The sequence below is a fragment of the Pogoniulus pusillus genome, chromosome 3 (assembly GCF_015220805.1).
Source record: "Pogoniulus pusillus isolate bPogPus1 chromosome 3, bPogPus1.pri, whole genome shotgun sequence".
NCBI lineage: Eukaryota > Metazoa > Chordata > Aves > Piciformes > Lybiidae > Pogoniulus > Pogoniulus pusillus.
This window is the reverse complement of record NC_087266.1, coordinates 32,663,469-32,682,817: the sequence shown is the minus strand read 5'-3', so window position 1 is coordinate 32,682,817 and position 19,349 is coordinate 32,663,469. Positions and strand designations below refer to the sequence as shown.

General features: G+C 47.1%; 1 protein-coding gene across 5 annotated transcripts in view; it reads right to left on the bottom strand.

Annotated features, from left to right (window-relative positions):
- KLF12 (KLF transcription factor 12) overlaps window positions 1-19,349 on the bottom strand; it is a 442,914-nt gene that overhangs the window by 170,403 nt on the left and 253,162 nt on the right. For 4 of the 5 annotated variants that reach the window (XM_064174087.1, XM_064174050.1, XM_064174059.1 and 1 more), the window contains exon 6: window positions 2,807-2,866. The exons of the other annotated variant lie outside the window; for it this stretch is intronic. In XM_064174087.1, the coding sequence (XP_064030157.1) occupies window positions 2,807-2,866 (60 nt within the window). The remainder of the gene's footprint in view (window positions 1-2,806; window positions 2,867-19,349) is intronic. 5 annotated transcript variants of the gene reach the window in all.

The following is a 19,349-nucleotide window of genomic DNA, read 5'->3' as shown; positions in this document are numbered from 1 at the left end:
GACTTGGGGGTGCTGGTAGAAGAGAAGCTCAACATGAGCCAGCAGTGTGCACTTGCAACCCAGAAAGCCAAGCAGAGGCTGGGCTGTATCAAGAGAAGTGTGGCCAGCAGGGAGAGGGAGGTGATTGTCCCTCTATACTCTGCTCTGCTGAGACCCCACCTGGAGAACTGCATCCAATGGAGCCTCCATTACAAGAGGGATGTGGAGATGCTGGAGCATGTCCAGAGAAGGGGCATGAGGATGATCAGAGGGCTGGAGCAGCTCTGCTATGAGGACAAACTGAAAGAGTTGGGGCTGTTGAGTCTAGAGAAGAGGAGGCTCCCAGATGACCTTCTGGTGGTCTTTCAGTATCTGAAGAGGGGCTACAAAAAAGCTGGAGAGGGACTTTTCAGGCTCTCAGGGAGTGACAAGACTGGGGGGAATGGAGCAAAGCTGGAGGTGGGGAGATTCAGAGTGGACATGAGAAGGAAGTTGCTGAGCATGAGAGTGGTGAGAGCCTGGACTGGGTTGCCCAGGGAGGTGGTTGAAGCTCTGTCGCTGGAGGTGTTTAAGCTCAGGCTGGATGAGGCTGTGTGCAGGCTGCTCTAAGGTAGAGTGTCCCTGCCCATGGCAGGGGGGGTTGGAACTAAATGATCTTTGTGGTCCCTTCCAACCCTGACTGATTCTATAATCTCATTTTCATTGTTACTGTAGGCATAAACACTACACATAAATTCATAAGCAATTTTTTGGACCAAGTACTGAAAACACCAAGTAAAAGAGCAACACCTTTACAACATAAGCCTCCTTGAAAATGCTTTCTGTAGAATAGATGCTGATAAAACTGCTGATTCTATAGACTATGATTGCTAATGTCAGTTAAAGGAGCGTGCATTCAGAAGTGCTTTTGAAATACAGCTTTCCTTTAGAAGACAACCTTTGGGGAGAAGTTAGATTCTTCAGAATAATTTCCAACTACCACTGATAATTTCAGTGAGATCAAAGAAAGTTCTAAGGGTTTGATAAAAACAAATGTCTTTATTTAATAAATGTCTTTATTTAATAAATGTATCATCCTCAGTTTCATACCAAAGGAAACCTTAAAAGCTTTATATTGGTTTTAACAGCGAAGTTGCTTCTGCTGCTGCAACTTTGCAAATGTTTAGTAAGATCTTGCACATTTTTTATATAAATATATTGGTTGTAATGTAATTAACTACAAATTGGAGACAGCAGTAGATTTGAGGAATGATTTCTGTATTTGACTACTCATCAGCAATTTAGAAGTGTAATTGCTCTTAGACATGCCATCTTCTTAATTTTATTATGAGGCTTAGCTCTACTTGTAAATGTCAAGAACTTCTTCTGCAGCTTATTAGATTGTACTGACTGTGTGACGTTGGTTTGCCTTCTGTACTCCACAGACAGATGGCTTAGGTTGGAGCTCGGTGATCCTTACGGCCCCTTCCAACCCTGACTGCTTCTGATTCTGTGAAAGCTGGAGGTGGGGAGATTTAGACTGGACCTGAGGAAGAAGTTGTTCAGCATGAGAGTGGTGAGAGCCTGGAATGGGTTGCCCAGGGAGGTGGTTGAAGCCAGGCTAGATGAGGCTGTGGCCAAGCTGATCTAGGGTAGGTTGTCCCTGTCCATGGCAGGAGGGTTGGAACTAGATGATCCTTGTGGTCCCTTCCAACTCTGACTTATTCTGATTCTGTGAAAGCTGGAGGTGGGGAGATTTAGACTGGACCTAATGAGGAAGTTGTTCAGCATGGAAGTGGTGAGAGCCTGAAATGGACTGTCCAGGGAGGTGGTTGAGGCCCCATTGCTGGAGGTGTTTAAGGCCAGGCTGGATGAGGCTGTGTGCAGGCTGCCCTAGGGTAGGGTGTCCCTGTCCATGGCAGGAGGGTTGAAACTAGATAATCCTTGTGGTCCCTTCCAACCCTGAGAGATTCTATGAGTCCATGACTTGATGGTCATTTGTGACACAACCAAGACTCCAATGGACTCTTTTTAGGGGCCTACAGAACAAGCAGAACAAAGAAAGAGGACATGAAGCATGCAGAGACACTGAGAGAGGACAGTTTTTTGCACACTGTTTTAAAACCAAGTAAAACAAGAGCAAACTACAGGAAGGCTGTAAATAAAATAAAAAAATAAGGAAAGCTATCAGCACTGGAACATCCCTTCTGTTACACGACATCATTCCTAGTGAGGTGAGTTTAATGCACCTCAGAGCATCACAAAATACACCTTATAGCATCACAATGTTCACTGAAACTTCCCAGTCACCCCACCACCGGCTCTGTATACAATGCTGCACTCTAAAGCAGGACATCTACTAGCCTCACTACACAATAAGGTTTTAAAATGTTTGCCTCCCTGAAATAAAAGCAAGGGGATGTTTGTGAAGATCTCTTCCTACATTTCACAGCTTTGCTTGCTAATTGTTTCATACTGACTGGCACTGACCTGTATAACAAGAGCTATGCTGATTCACATTAACTTTCTTACTCACTTTCACTAAACTAGTCTGAAAATTTTAAACTGCATTACCAAACAGCAAACAAGATTATTTTTCCCCTATTCTTGTTATTTTAGTCACTGGGAGCTTTAAAAAGCTTTTGCATCTTTCTCCTGATGCACACATGACCACCCTTTCCAGCTCCAGAGTACAAAAAGCAATAACAAAAATCAATTTTGGACCTTGCCAATCCCCATATATCCCCCAGCCATGACATAAAGAGGGGAAAGACAGCTGAAAAGCACTGCTACTACACTTTTTCAATGAAACAGAACATTATATAATACACAATAAAATGCTTCATACCTGGAGTTGAAAAAACGAAAAGGGTTAACAGCTGACCTGGCACAGCCCCACAAGCTCTCTCTGGAAATTGAACACAGACAATTAGGAATTTTCAGTTACCCCAAACAATTGCAGGGGACTTAGACAAGCTTGAGGAATACCTACTGCAGAGTAAGCACATGGCCTCAGTGTGGAAAGGACTTTAGGATTTTCCCATTCATCTGAAAGTTCTTCTTAAACTGAAATTGCTCTATAGATGTCCCTGCTCATGCCAGCAATAGAACAAGGGGACACAGTCTCAAGTTGTGCCAGGGTAGGTATAGGCTGGATATTAGGAAGAAGTTCTTCACAGAGAGAGTGATTTCCCATTGTAATGGGCTGCCCAGGGAGGTGGTGGAGGCACCGTCCCTGGGGGTCTTCAAGAAAAGACTGGATGAGGCACTTAGTGCCATGGTCTAGTTGACTGGATAGGGCTGGGTGCTAGGTTGGACTGGATGATCTTGGAGGTCTCTTCCAACCTGGTTGATTCTATGATTCTATGATTCTATGATTCTATGCCAAGCATGTCATTAGGAGTTTTGCCATTAATTTGCATGGGAGCAGCATCAAGCTTTAGGGCCCAGGTGTCACCCAGTGGTAATTCAGGATCACGGTGGGTCATAGGCTGAACATGAGCCAGCAGTGTGCCCAGGTGAGCAAGAGAACCAATGCCATCCTGGCCTGTATCAGGAACAGTGTGGCCAGTAGGACAAGGGAGGTTATTCTGCCTCTGTACTCAACACTGGTCAGGCCACACCTTGAATGCTGTGTCCAGTTCTGAGCTCCTCAATTCAACAGAGATGTTGAGATGCTGGAATGTGTCCAGAGAAGGGCAATGAAGCTGGTGAGGGGCCTGGAACACAAACACTATGAGGAGAGGCTGAGGGAGTTGGGGGTGTTCAGCCTGCAGAAGAGGAGGCTCAGCACAGACCTCATTGCTGTCTACAACTACCTGAAGGGAGGTTGTAGCCAGGTGGGGTTGGTCTCTTCTGCCAGGCAAGCAGCAATAGAAGAAGGGGACACAGTCTCAAGTTGTGCCGGGGGAGGTCTAGGCTGGATGTGAGGAGGAAGTTGTTGGCAGAGACAGTGATTGGCATTGGAATGGGCAGCCCAGGCAGGTGATGGAGTCACCATCCCTGGAGGTGTTCAAGCAAAGCCTGGCTGAGGCACTTAGTGCCATGGTCTAGTTGACTGGACAGGGCTGGGTTATAGGTTGGACTGGATGATCTTGGAGGTCTCTTCCAACCTGGTTGATTCCATGATTCTATATTTTCTTATTAAAAAATAATCAATAAGCAAGAGAAAAGCATTAATGAGAATCTAGAGCAGGCAGGCACTGCACAAAGATGAAAGAGATGCTGGAGCGAACATTCGCTCCCAGAATTCTGCTGCTTGAGTAATATTATTCCCAACACATGACAGAAAAACCTAGCCTTTAACTATTTCTACCTAAAATTAAGACTGGGATTTGGACTGTGTGGAGCGCTCCTTTTCCTAACAAATTCTGATCATAGAGGCTTCCAAGCTCATCCAGTCCAACCTAGCACCCAGCCCTGTGCAGTCAAACAGACCATGGCACAAAGTGCCTCATCCAGGCTTTTCTTGAACACCTCCAGGCACAGCGACTCCACCACCTCCCTGGGCAGCCCATTCCAATGCCAATCACTCTCTCTGGCAACAGCTTCCTCCTAACATCCAGCCTAGAGCTCCCCCGGCACAACTTGAGACTGTCTCCACTTCTTCTGTTGCTGCTTGCCTGGCAGAAGAGACCAACCCCACCTGGCTACAGCCTCCCTTCAGGTAGTTGTAGATAGCAATGAGGTCTGCCCTGAGCCTCCTCTTCTTCAGGCTAAACACCCCCAGCTCCCTCAGCCTCCCCTCACAGGGCTGTGCTCCAGGCCTCTCACCAGCTTTGTCACTCTTCTCTGGACATGTTCCAGCACCTCAACATCTCTCTTGAATTGAGGAAATCAGAACTGGATACAGTTAAGCATGTGCTCAAGCAAATGGCACCAAACACTTGGCTTTTGGAAGTAGTTGCACAACGTTAGGAGAAAATAAAAGAAAAACCTCTAGAAAGCCAAGTCTATGAAAAAAAAAATCCCTTCAGTCCTCTCTGTGGTTTAGACCTCAAATGTGCCATGAAATAAGTAGGAGGTAAACGTCCAAGAAGCTAGCAAATGTATTAGAACAATACCATGAATCATAAAACTGTTCTGGCACACTAAGAGTTTAATTCATCTGCACTGGAAACATTCTGGGTCCCTTGTAATGCTCAATTAAAGTGGCCATGTTGGCACAGTCATTGCTGAAAGTGAAAAGGAAATTTCCAGAGCAACTTCTGTTCATTTATGTATGTAATTGCACTTTCCTTTGGTCCTTGGAGATCTGTGAATAATCCATTTTTTCCCCCAAGATTTTGCACTGCATCTTTCAAACCTCTCTCAAACATTTACTTGCTTCCAAACACACAATAAACACTGGTCTTCCGTTTGCTTGATTTTGTTATTTGATAAATGTTAAACTACTAATCTAAGAATACAAAACAATGTCAAGAACTTTCAAAGTTTAAGTTATGAGGTCTGTCACAGTCTGAGGCTGTTCTTTTCCACTCTCTGTTTTCTGCTCTCTGTGTAGTCTCTTCCTTCTTCAGAAACACATCTCAGGTACCAATGCAGAGCTTTTTGGCCCAGGGAGGTGGTGGAGGCACCGTCCCTGGAGGTCTTCAAGAAAAAGACTGGATAAGGCACTTAGTGCCATGGTCTAGTTGACTGGATAGGTCTGGGTGATAGGTTGGACTGGATGATCCTGGAGGTCTCTTCCAACCTGGTTGATTCTATGATTCGATGACACAAAATCTTCCCTACCCCATTAGCCCTCATCAGAAATCATAGAATCAACCAGGTTGGAAGAGACCTCCAAGATCATCCAGTCCAACCTATCACCCAGCCCTAGTCAGAGAACTAGAGCACAGCACTAACTGCCTGAGCCAGTCTTTGCTTCAACACCTCCAGGGACAGTGACTCCACCACCTCCCTGGGCAGCCCATTCCAATGCCAATCACTTGCGCTGGCAACAACTTCCTCCTAACATCCAGCCTAGACCTCCCCCGGCACAACTTGAGACTGTGTCCCCTTGTTCTATTGCTGCTTGCCTGGCAGAAGACACCAACCCCACCTGGCTACAGCCTCCCTTCAGGTAGTTATAGACAGCAAAGAGGTCACCCCTGAGCCTCTTCTCCTCCAGGCTCCCTCAGCCTCTCCTCACAGGGCTGTGCTCCAGGCCCCTCACCAGCTTCATTGCCCTTCTCTGGACACATTCCAGTATCTCAACATCTCTCTTGACTTGAGGAGCCCAGAACTGGACACAGCACTCAAGGTGTGGCCTGAACAGTGCTGAGTACAGGGGAAGAATAACCTCCCTTGTCCTACTGGCCACACTGCTCCTGATACAGGCCAGGATGCCATTGGTTCTCTTGCTCACCTGGGCACACTGCTGGCTCATGTTCAGCTACTATCTATGAGCACCTTCAGGTTCTTCTCTGCCTGGCTGCTCTCAGCCACTCTGTCCCCAGCCTGTAGCGCTGCTTGTGGTAGTTGTCACCAAAGTGTAGAACCCTGCACTTGGCCTTGTTCAGTCTCATTCCATTGGCCTCTGCCCACCCATCCAGCCTGTCCAGGTCCCTCTGCAGGGCTCTTACCCTCCAACAGATCCACACCTGTTCCTAGCTTGGTGTCATCTGCAAACTTACTGATGCTGGACTCAATCCCCTCATCCAGATCATGAATAAAGATACTGAAGAGGGCTGTGCCCAGCACTGATTCCTGGGTGACACCACCAGCAACAGCTGCCAAGTGGATATGGCACCATTCACCACCACTCTCTGGGCCCAGCCCTCCAGCCAGTTCTTGACTCATATCAGAGTGAATCTGTCCAAGCCATGAGCTGCCAGCTGTGCCAGGAGCTTCTTGTGGCAGGCAGTGTCAAAGGCTTTGCTGCAGTCCAGGCAGATTACATCCACAGCCTTCCCCACATTCACCTGGCAGGAACTTGATCATAAAATGGTATCAGGTTGGTCTGGCAGGACCTACCTGGAATAAACGGCAACTGGAAACCAAAACATTGACTGTTCTCTCCTGTTTCATTTGTCATTGCCTCTGTGTCTTTCTGGAAAAATATTTACTCCCCAGACCGATACAAACAGCAATATATTACCCAGAAGTAATTACTTCAATTTTTCTACACCTCTTTTCAACAACTAAGCAATAGGGCAGGCAAAAATATAGTTGCTGAGAATGGTAAGTACTTGCACACAGAATTTTCTAAGTGGTAGATTTAGCAGACAACTAAAACTCCAGTTAGAACATGCAGTATCCAGGCACTGAAGTGAGAGACACCCAGACATCCTCCAACCAGCTTCACAGACACCTAAAACTTGCCATGTTCCTCTCTGCCCTGAAAGCCAACTGGCTGTAGGCTCCCACCTGGCATCTGCTCTGATCCAGAACCTGTGGGGAGAAAAGTCCAACCCCTGCTTCAAGGGTTTGAACCTTATCTGTGCTAAGGCAATAGCTGAAATACACCTGACATCATGGATTCAGCATGAAACAGATTTCCAGTAGTCACTTCCCAATCCAAAAATGCAATTGTAGGATGAAAAAGGAGAGCAAAAGGATGTCGCTGTAGGACCACTCCTGGGTATCCTGAGTCAGAGTTCTGCACTTGGTTTTTATGCCAGATGTGGGTGGCTACACCACTGCTGCCTCTGGCTGTCACACTGTACCCAGAGTGAAGGCTGGGATGAAGAAGACAGCATGCTTTGGGTTTTAAAACAGGTAGAAATACATAAGCTTAGAACAAACTATTCAGTCTCATATTTTCCACAATAGGAAGTCAAGAATATAAGCTGGTCTTTTTTTTGCCTCCCCCCAACTGCATTTGAATGACCTAATGCAGGTCAGAAGCCAAAGCTCCAAAGAAGCAGAAATGACTCACGCCACATACCTAGCAAGTAAGCCCAGCCAGCTCTAGGAAGCTGTTGCTTTGCAGCCCATTGAACTTCAGAGCATTTAACTCCATTTTGACTACACTGCAGAAGTGTAGATGCCTTCTATGGGTACTGAGAAACACTGCTGGAGCCACTCACCTATTTTATAACCTCATGCCTCCGCCAGATCCTTCTGAAAATGGGCAACTTGCACCTTGTCTCAAATGTCTGTATTGTTATCTTGGTTCTGTCTGCTTGCAGTATTTCACATGCTGCAAGCATACAGGGATAGTGGTGCCTCTGTGCCACGCAGTATATCGACAAGGATAGACCTGCTACAGAACTGTACTTGGTAGTTTCTCTCAAGCAAAAGGAAAACATATTTTGTTTTGACTGTGCCTTAGTAGTGCCTAAGAATCTCAGAAAGAACAGTGATACAGACAGCAGGTAGTTCAGAAGCAGAAATATTGAGTGCAAAAGGAACCAACCTGTTCAGATGAGTAACTAATATTCAGTAAATAACTTATTATACAACATTATGCTGTTACTTTGCTTTTGAAGCTTTTATGACTGGGATTTCAGCCATTATTCTACTTCCTGCTCTGAACTTATTTATGAATGGTCTGACTTTTTGGCTCTGATAAGCAACTTATCACAGAAATAGCACTGGGCATCCGTTTTTAAGAGAAACATTTTCTATGTGTTCCAATCTACCTGACAGCATTGTGTGTCACTGATTAATCCTGGGTACCCCAGCCCTATGGGTACCCCAGCCCTATGCTAAATACTGTATTTTTAATGCAAATAATTGAAGGGAGATGTTTTGACAGGATGGAGACTCCTGCTGAATTTAATGTGTATATAAACACACATACATATTTTTGTGCCTGCTGGCAGGTTCTGTTCATTTCCAGGTTGTTTTATTTTTCAGACTCTATTTGCTACGCTGGAGATTTCTGCTGTCAGTCAATACTGCAGGCAGGTCTTAGGATGAGCCCTTTTTAGGCAGCCTTTTGACCTCACATCTGTCAGTCTGCTCCCTGAAACCAGTGACAAATGCTAGGCAAAAGTGGTTTGACCATTAGCGCCTCCTCTGATCCACCCTAATCTCTTCCTTGGGTTTCTGCCTACCTCGGGTTTTGTATCTTTGCACTGCTGTACCCTGTAGCATCTCAGTATATCCCAGAAAGGTAAATAAATAAAAATGTGACCCAAAACTTCATTCTTGACACATCTTTTGTTTGCCATGGTTATAATGATGAAGGTGCTCAGCTTGACTCTGAAACCTGTCATTACCATTACATTTGACACAGCTCAGGATTAGATGTTATTATCTCAGCCACTGCATTGCTTTATTCCTTATTGCAGCCTTCAGTTGTTTTCATTTGGGCTAGACTAACCTCATAAATGAGGTGGCTTTAAGCTCCAATTATCCTTTCCTTGATGTGTCCAAGATAGAAGCATAGAATCATAGAATCAGTCCGGGTTGGAAGGCACCACAAGGATCACCTAGTTCCAACCCCCCTGCCATGGGCAGGGACACCCTACCCTAGAGCAGCCTGCACACAGCCTCATCCAGCCTGGCCTTAAACACCTCCAGCAATGGGGCCTCAAACACCTCCCTGGGCAACCTAGTCCAGGTTCTCACCACTCTCATGCTCAGCAACTTCCTCCTCATAGCCAGCCTGAACCTACCCACTCCAGCTTTGCTCCATTCCCCCTAGTCCTGTTACTCCCTGAGAGCCTGAAAAGTCCCTCCCCAGCTTTTTTGTAGCCCACTTCAGATGCTGGAAGGCCACAAGAAGGTCAACTGGGAGCCTCCTCTTATCAAGACTTCACAGCCCCAACTCTTTCACTCTGTCCTCATAGCAGAGCTGCTCCAGCCCTCTGAGCATCCTCGTGGCCCTTCTCTGGACACACTCCAGCATCTCCACATCCTTCTTGTAATGGGAGCTCCAGAACTGAATACAGTACTACAAGTGGGGTCGCAGCAGAGCAGAGCAGAGGGGGAGAATCACCTCCCTAGGCCTGCTGGCCACACTTCTCCTGATGCAGCCCAGGCTCTGCTTGGCTCTCTGGGCTGCCAGTGCACACTGCTGGCTCATGTGGAGCTTCTCGTCCACCAGCACCCCCAAGTCCCTTTCCTCAGGGCTACTCTCCAGTCAGTTACTCCAGATAGTAACAGTCCTCAGTCACATACATGTGGAGAATGACCCTTCCTTGGCACACTGGCTCCGCACAAAACCACTCTTCCATATTCATCATTCAGGAACTTGTACTTCCTCTGTATCTCCAGCCTAAAACACACTTACTGTGAGAAATGAGGTTGTAGTGGAGCCATGACTAGCGAAACAGGACTAAAATAATAAAGGAGAAAACCTATCCTGATCTTCTCCCATTGTGCCAAAAAAAGGAGCATGGCAGAAAAACCCATGGTGGTTTTTGGTGTTTTTCTTGCTGTATTCACATGCTCACTCAATTATCACAGCTCACAGGCTGTTAGGGGTGTCCTGCCAGAGCAGGACAATACTATCTAACACAGATCACAGAGGAACACAGCCAGACAGGCCTTGAAAGGCTCCAGAGAAGGAGACTCCACAAACTCCCTGGGGAGCCTGTGCCACTGCTCTGGGACCCTCACAGAAAAGAAGTTCTCCCTTGTGTTGAGGCAGAACCTCTTTTGCTGCAAATTACACCCATTGCTTCTTGTCCTGTCCCAGGGAGCAAGAGAGCAGAGCCTGTCCCCCACTCCTGGCCAGCCCTCAGATATTTATAAACATTTCTTGAATCCCCTCTAAGTCTTCTTTCTCCAGACTAAAAAGCCCCAGGTCCCTCAGCCTCTCATAAATCATTATCTCTAGTCCCCTAATCATCCTCCTAGCCCTCTATTGGACCCTCTCCAGCAGATCCCTGTCCCTCTTCAACTGGGGCACCCAAAAACAAACACATTATTCAAGATGAGGTCTCAGCAGGGCAGAGTAGAGGGGGAGGAGAACCTGCCTTGATCTGCTGGACACACTCTTCCTAATACACCCCAGGATCTCATTGGCCTTATTGGCTACAAGGGCATATTGCTGTGCCATGGGTAACTTGTTATCCACCAGGACTCCCAGGTCCCTCTCCATAGGGCTGCTTTCCAGCAGATCACCTCCCAGCCTGTACTGGTGCAGTTTATTCTTCCTCCCCAGGTGCAGGACTCTGCACTTGTCCTTGTTGAACTTCATCTGGTTCCTCTGTGCCCAGCTCTCCAGTCTGTCCAAGTCTCTCTGGATGGCTGCACAGCCTTCAGCTGTCTCAGCCAAGCCTCCCAGCTTGGTGTTGTCAGCAAACTTGCTGAGCAGACTCTGTCTGTCTTTCCCCTTGTCAATGTCATTGATGAAGATGTTGAACAGGACTGGACCCAGCACTAATCCCTGGGGGACACCACTGGTCACAGCTCTCCAGCTGCACCTGGCACCGCTGATTACCACCCTATGAACTCTATCTTGTAACCAGTTCCTAATCCACTGTCTGCTCTTCCATCCCACACTTCCTCAGTTTGTTCACTAAAATGTCATGGGAGATGGTGTCAAAGGCCTCCCCAAGGTTAAGGTAGACTACATCCACTGGTTTCACAGTATCACAGTATCATCAGGGTTGGAAGAGACCTCACAGATCATCAAGTCCAACCCTTTACCACAGAGCTCAAGGCTAGACCATGGCACCAAGTGCCACGTCCAGTCCTGCCTTGAACTGCCCCAGGGACGGCGACTCCACCACCTCCCCGGGCAGCCCATTCCAGTGTCCAATGACTCTCTCAGTGAAGAACTTTCTCCTCACCTCAAGCCTAAATCTCCCCTGGCGCAGCCTGAGGCTATGTCCTGTCATTCTGGTGCTGGGCACCTGAGAGAAGAGAGCAACCTCCTCTTGGCCACAACCACCCCTCAGGTAGTTGTAGACAGCAATAAGGTCACCCCTGAGCCTCCTCTTCTCCAGGCTAAACAATCCCAGCTCCCTCAGCCTCTCCTCGTAGGGCTGTGCTCAAGGCCTCTCACCAGCCTCGTCGCCCTTCTCTGGACACGCTCAAGCATCTCAATGTCCCTCCTAAACTGGGGGGCCCAGAACTGAACACAGTACTCAAGGTGTGGTCTAACCAGTGCAGAGTACAGGGGCAGAATGACCTCCCTGCTCCTGCTGACCACACCATTCCTGATGCAGGCCAAGATGCCACTGGCTCTCTTGGCCATCTGGGCACACTGCTGGCTCATGTTCAGGTGGGTATCAATCAGCACCCCCAGATCCCTCTCTGTCTGGCTGCTCTCCAGCCACTCCGACCCCAGCCTGTATCTCTCCATGGGGTTGTTGTGGCCAAAGTGCAGCACCCTGCACTTGGAGCTATTGAACCCCATCCCATTGGCCTCTGCCCATCTGTCCAGGCGGTCAAGGTCCCGCTGCAGAGCCCTTCTGCCCTCCAACTCAGTCACATCTGCCCCCAGCTTGTTTTCATCTGCAAACTTGCTGATGACTGACTCCATGCCCTCATCCAGATCATCTATGAAGATGTTAAAGAGGATGGGGCCCAGCACTGATCCCTGAGGGACACCACTAGTGACAGCCGCCAGCTGGATGTGGCACCATTCACCACCACTCTCTGGGTCCGGCCCTCCAGCCAGTTACTAACCCAGCACAGAGTGTTGCCATCCAAGCCATGGGCTGACAGCTTAGCCAGCAGTTTGCTGTGGGGGACAGTGTCAAAGGCCTTGCTGAAGTCCAGATAGACCACATCCACAGGCCTCCCCACATTCACCAAGCGGGTCACCTGATCATAGAAGGAGATCAGGTTAGAAAGGCAGGATCTGCCCTTCCTAAACCCATGCTGGCTGGACCAGAGCCCTTTGCCATCCCTCAGGTGTGCTCTTAGATTTCCCTGAATCTACCCATTCAGCTATGGCATCATGAAATGATGCCTTGCTAAACAGTGTTTCCCTCTCAGAACTGCCCTCCTCTGCATGCAGTTTACATATCTGTGACCCACTCAACTTTTTTGCGTTTGTGCATGCATTGATCTGAACACTTAGGAAACATTTTTCCATATGTCAGTGTAAGAACTGCTACTAAGATTTAATTGGGTTGCATGTTTGTCACAAAATCTCAGGAACTGCCTTATGGAAAAGGAAAGATAAAAACTTATCTGATCTAGATAATGAAAAAAGAAGTAATTTTGGCTTAGGTGACAGCAGAGGACAATGCTCTTTCTTTTTTCTTATCAGTAATTCAAGGTAGCAGTTCACTGAGGTAGTTTTAGCATGGCCTTTTCTGGCTGTGCTCTGCTACCTAACCCACACTGATGAGTATTTGCTACAGCTCTGAATTTCTCAACACACACAGCTCTGCCTCCTCTTTCTGTGCTGATTTAGAGAGAAAAAGCTGAGTAACGAATCGCTGGGGAAATGGCTGCCAAATAGATGTACAAACTGCTAACTGGGTAGCAGGAATGCATAATGGTATTTATAATTCATTTTTCAGTGTCATGCTCTTCAAGCAATTACACAATGCCTGCCTCCCTATCAAGAAATGCATTTCACATAGCTAATCACTAATAACTCAAGCTTCACTCTGGAGTAACACATTGTAGTGGATTAGGCGTGGGACTCAGAAGGCAGACATTCCTGGTCCCCTGCTTTGCTGCATGGCCTTGAGCAAGTCACTAACCTGTGGATAATTATAATATTTGAACACAGAGGGGACCTGTACAATTTAATTAGTTAATGTTTGCAAAGCACTCCAAAGGTAAAGAGTGCTGCATGAATTATAATTATAGACTACTGTTTTGAGGCATTTTATTCCAAAGCACATTTGTCTAAACACGTTTAGTAATGTAAAACCCCAATAAAGGCAAAGTTTGATAGCTACCTGGAAATGACTGGCACTTCTTAGACTCAAATTGACATTAATTAACCAATTTAACCTATTCTTGAGAAGAGAATTATATAAGGCATTTAAATGCACACACTGAGATGGGAAGCAAGATCTTTGAAAGGCAGCACGTGATAAAGGTAACAAAAGAGACATAGAGAAAAGTATCCAGGAACTCACACAGGTTACAAACACTTTCTTAGTTCCTTTTCCTTTAGCATCCAGATTTCTGTTACAGTTTTAAGATTGATTGTTAGACTCAATGAAGGTAATCATAAAACTCCTCCAGAATTCAGCAGGGCCAGGATGCCTTGGTTCTTCCAGCCCATCATATATTTTATTTAAATATTTCTCATAAAAGGAAAATACTACTCCCAGAAATGGATTGATTAAAAAAACATAAAGGACAAGAGGAAATGGCCTCAAGTTGCGTCAGGGGAGGATTAAGTTGCATGTTGGGAGGAAGTTCTTTCCTGAGTGGGTGGTCAGGCACTGGAACAGGCTGCCCAGGGAGGTGGTGGAGTTGCCATCCCTGGAGGTGCTTAAAAGGAGAGGGAATGTAGCACTTGAGGCTATGGTCTGGTGATGAAGGATGCTGGATGATCCAAGTGGTGTTTTCCAAGCATATTGATTCATAGTGATTAGATGCTGTGCTGCGGAATTTGGTTGAGTCAAGGACTGGCAGAAAGGGATGTGGGGGTGTTGTTGGACAGTCGGCAGAACATGAGCCATCAGTGTGCCCAGGTGGCCAAGAAGGCCAACAGCATCCTGGCCTGGATCAGAAATGGTGTGACCAGAAGGACTAAGGAGGTGCTCATGCCCCTGTACTCAGAACTCATGAGACCACATCTCAAGTACTGTGTCCAGTTTTGGTCACCACAGTACAGGAGGAACTGGAGTGGGTGCAGAGAAGTGTGATGAGGCTGGGGAAAGGTCTGGCAAACATGACCTATGAGGAGTGGCTGAGGGAGCTGGGCTTGTTTAGTCTGGAGCAGAGGAGGCTGAGAGGGGACCTTATTGCCCTCTACAACTACCTAAAAGGAGGTTGTAGTGAGGCTGGACCTGGTCTCTTCTCCCAAATTACTAATGATAGGATAAGAGGAAATGGCCTCATGTTGCATCAGGGGAGGTTTAGGTTGGCTGTTGGGAGGAAGCTCTTTCCTGAGTGGGTGGTCAGGCACTGGAACAGGCTGCCCAGAGAGGTGGTGGAGTTGCCATGCCTGGAGATGTTTAAAAGTAGAGTGAATGTGGTGCTTGAGGCTATGGTCTAGTGATGAAGGCTGCTGGGATGAAGGTTGGAGTGGCTGATCCTGGTGGTCCTTTCCAAGCATAACAATTCCTAATGATTGGATGCTGTGCTGAGGGATTTGGTTTGGTCAAGGACTTGTCAGTGTGAAACTAATGATTGGACTTGATGATCTTGAAGGACTTTTCCAATTTAAGCAATTCTGTGATTCTGTGATCTACTAGAACACCTGATCTTTCAGCTTGCCCAGGACAACATCCACTTAAGCTGTTGTTATTACAAATGTTAATATTAATGTGCCTGTTTCTTTTTACAGTAGAACTCCATTCTGTGATGAGACTTGGCTCTAACTCAAAGCCAGGAGGATTCTCCATGAAAACATTTAACATAGCTGATTACAGAAATCCCAAAATGAATTCATAGCTTGCTTGATTGTTAACTTCCTTGGAGTAGACAAACTAAAGTATTTATGGCTTAAATACTTCTGAGTTAGTTTTTAGATAATTAGTAAATAGTATAGTCTAGAGATTGAGAGAAGAGCATGTCTAGCACTTCAAAGTGATTCAAAAGAAGAGAACAGATATCCTAATGGCAAAGTGTCCTTGCTCTAGATTCACGTACTTGAGAGTCATGGTAACTTAATGTTACAGGGCAGATAAAAACCATATTTTTGTGTAGACCAAGATAGAAGCACTTTCATTTTCAAATCAGCCTTCTTCAGAAAACAATTTGACAATATCCCTACCTCCTAATATACTGTCATTTAAGCGATACCATCCACTCAAAGCAGACAGTAGTGTCAATTCCTCTAAAGTAGCTGCTTTTGATTTACAGTTGCTGTCCACCTGGCGCTTGTTCCTAATGGTCACTACAGGATGCAAAATCTGTTACCCTGGCAAAAGACTCTGGGACATACACCAGCAAACTTCCATACCAAAAATACTAGATGCACAGAATGGCATCCTCTGATTTTGCTGCCCAACTAGTAAGTGATTAAAATGTCTTTTGGGGGTAAAATATCACGTATGAAAAAACAAAACCAAAAACGACAAAGAAAGAAACAAAATACAAAACCTTTTAAAAATAGTATAGGTCCACTGGATTACTGAAACCAAAGGCTTATAGTTAAGTGCCCTACAAGGCAAATCCCAAATGTCTATCAGGCTTTCAAGCTCTTGCAGTAGAAGACTGTAGTACAATTTGAGGTACATGCACATAACGTCAGTAGTTTCATAGAATCAGTCAGGGTTGGAAGGGACCACAAGGATCATCCAGTTCCAACACCCCTGCCATGGGCAGGGACACCCTACCCTAGAGCAGCCTGCACACAGCCTCATCCAGCCTGCCCTTAAACACCTGCATGGGTGGGGCCTCAACCACCTCCCTGGGCAACCCAGTCCAGGCTCTCACCACTCTCATGCTCAACAACTTCCTCCTCACATCCACTCTGAATCTCCCCACCTCAGCTTTGCTCCATTCCCCCCAGTCCTGTCACTCCCTGAGAGCCTGAAAAGTCCCTCCCCAGCTTTTTTGTAGCCCCTCTTCAGATACTGAAAGGCCACCAGAAGGTCACCTGGGAGCCTCCTCTTCTCCAGACTCAACAGCCCCAACTTTTTCAGTCTGTCCTCACAGCAGAGCTGCTCCAGCCCTCTGAGCATCCTCGTGGCCCTTCTCTGGACACGCTCCAGCATCTCCACATCCCTCTTGTAATGGGAGCTCCAGAACTGAATGCAGTACTACAGGTGAGGTCTCAGCAGAGCAGAGTAGAGGGGGACAATCACCTCCCTTGCCCTGCTGGCCATACTTCTTCTCTAACTCTTTCTAAGTTGTCTGTCCAAGTTCCTTTACTAGCACTGGGAAAGGCAGGCACCTCCAAAAGGTAGATGATCACCCCTGATGAAATCACAGAATCATAGAACGATTTGGGTTCGAAGAGACCTCCAAAGATTATGCAGTCCACCTCCCTGCAGTGAGCAGGGACATCCTTCACTGTGACTGAGCTGGAGGGCAGAAGGGCTCTGCAGCGGGACCTTGACCGCCTGGACAGATGGGCAGAGGCCAATGGGATGGCGTTCAATAGCTCAAAGTGCAGGGTGCTGCACTTTGGCCACAACAACCCCATGCAGAGATACAGGCTGGGGTCGGAGTGGCTGGAGAGCAGCCAGACAGAGAGGGATCTGGGGGTACTGATTGATACCCGCCTGAACATGAGCCAGCAGTGTGCCCAGGTGGCCAAGAGAGCCAGTGGCATCCTGGCCTGCATCAGGAGTGGTGTGGTCAGCAGGAGCAGGGAGGTCATTCTGCCCCTGTACTCTGCACTGGTCAGACCACACCTCGAGTACTGCGTTCAGTTCTGGGCCCTCCAGTTTAGGAAAGACATTGAGATGCTTGAGCGTGTCCAGAGAAGGGCGACGAGGCTGGTGAGAGGCCTCGAGCACAAGCCCTACGAGGAGAGGCTTAGGGAGCTGGGGTTGTTTAGCCTGGAGAAGAGGAGGCTCAGGGGTGACCTTATTGCTGTCTACAACTACCTGAAGGGTGGTTGTGGCCAGGAGGAGGTTGCTCTCTTCTCTCAGGTGGCCAGCTCCAGAACAAGAGGACACAGCCTCAGGCTGCGCCAGGGGAAATTTCGGCTCGAGGTGAGGAGAAAGTTCTTCACTGAGAGAGTCATTGGGCACTGGAATGGGCTGCCTGGGGAGGTGGTGGAGTCGTCGTCCCTGGGGCAGTTCAAGGCAAGGTTGGATGTGGCACTTGGTGCCATGGTCTAGCCTTGGGCACTGTGGTAAAGGGTTGGACTTGATGATCTGTGAGGTCTCTTCCAACCTTGGTGATACTGTGATACTGTGATACTGTGATAGATCAGGTTGTTCAGAGCCTTGTCAAGCCTGATCTTGAATATTTCCAGGGATGAAGCCTCAATACCTCCCTGAGAAACCTGTTCCAGTGTTCCAATACCCTTATAGTAAAGAGCTTGTTCCTGACATCCAATCTAAATCTACTCTGCTAATTTAAACCTTTGGCCCTCTCATCCTATCACCCATGGCCTTTATAAGCAGTCCTTCTCCAGCCTTCTTGCAGGCCTTCTTCAGGTACTGGAAGGACACTACTAGGTCTCCCTAGATCCTTCTTCATGCTGAACAATCCCAGTTCCCTCAGCCTGTATTTGTAGGAGAGGTGTTCCAGCTCCTTGATCACTTTTCTGGCACTCCTCTGAACCCACTCCATCAGGTCCACGTCCTTCCTGTGTTGAGGGCTCCAGAGCTGGATGCAGTACTCCAGGTGAGATGATTGTACCTAGAAGTATGCACATCTCTCCACTGAGAAAATCAAGAATACTTGAGCTTAATATTTAGATAGATTATACTATGAGAGATGAACCTTGCTGCAAGGATATGTCCAGACTGGATAGTTGTGCTAGTCTGAAGCTAGCTGGAATGTTTTGGTGAGAAGGATTAGATCACTGGCTGTAAAAGAGAAACAAATGGTGATGTCTACTTCACTCATAGCCTTGCTGAGATGAACCAGAGCATAAACATAGATAAGGCATTCGCACTTGGACCACAGCCTGAGCTCTGAGCTGCATTTTCTCTCTAACCTCACCCTCTGTCTCTCTGATTAATCCACTTTGCTTCCTAACACCCCTGTCCGACTCTCCATTCTTCCCTGGGGTACAAGGCAATGTCTGAGCTAAGGTAGGGGAGTGGGAGAAGGTGGAAAGGTGGTCGGGAGCCCCTCCTTGGGATTCAGGTTTCTGGAACGGCTGTTGTGTTTCTCTATTATCTTTTAGCTTGTATATTTCTGTATATGAATGTATATACTGTAAACATCTGCTTGAACATTGTGCTAAGCTGTAAATATAAGCTTCATTCAAATGTCTAGGTGATTTCCAAAGTGGGGGGTGGGGGGAGCAGGGTACATCCAAACCACTACAGTAGTCTAGTACTGCCCAGAAGTTCCCTAAGCCAGCTGAGATGCAACACATCTCTGCCAGTTCAATAGTGCCCCGGGGTCATCAGTCAACTTCTGACCCAGCAGCACTTTTCATTGAAGAAACCTCTTCTTTCCAGCCACAGGATACATATCTGAGACTGCCAACAGAAAATAAAGCAAAACTAGAATAGAAACACCCCCAAAATAACAACTGCAATGCAGATGATTGCCCACCCTATAGAGCTGTTTCAGCAGTATCTTTCACTTACATACCTGCATGCACACTTTTTTCTATATTAGCATTTAGTAAGTCAGTTGAGTTTCTGCAGTGACTCCAGAGGAGGTTGAGGAGTAGCCCCACCACATAACAGCATGTGGGGAGGCAACAGGACCACAGGTGGCTCTGTTTACTGAGTGTGAGGACCCATTTCCACCAGAAGCATTGCAGCAACCAGCAAGTTTCTGCTCTA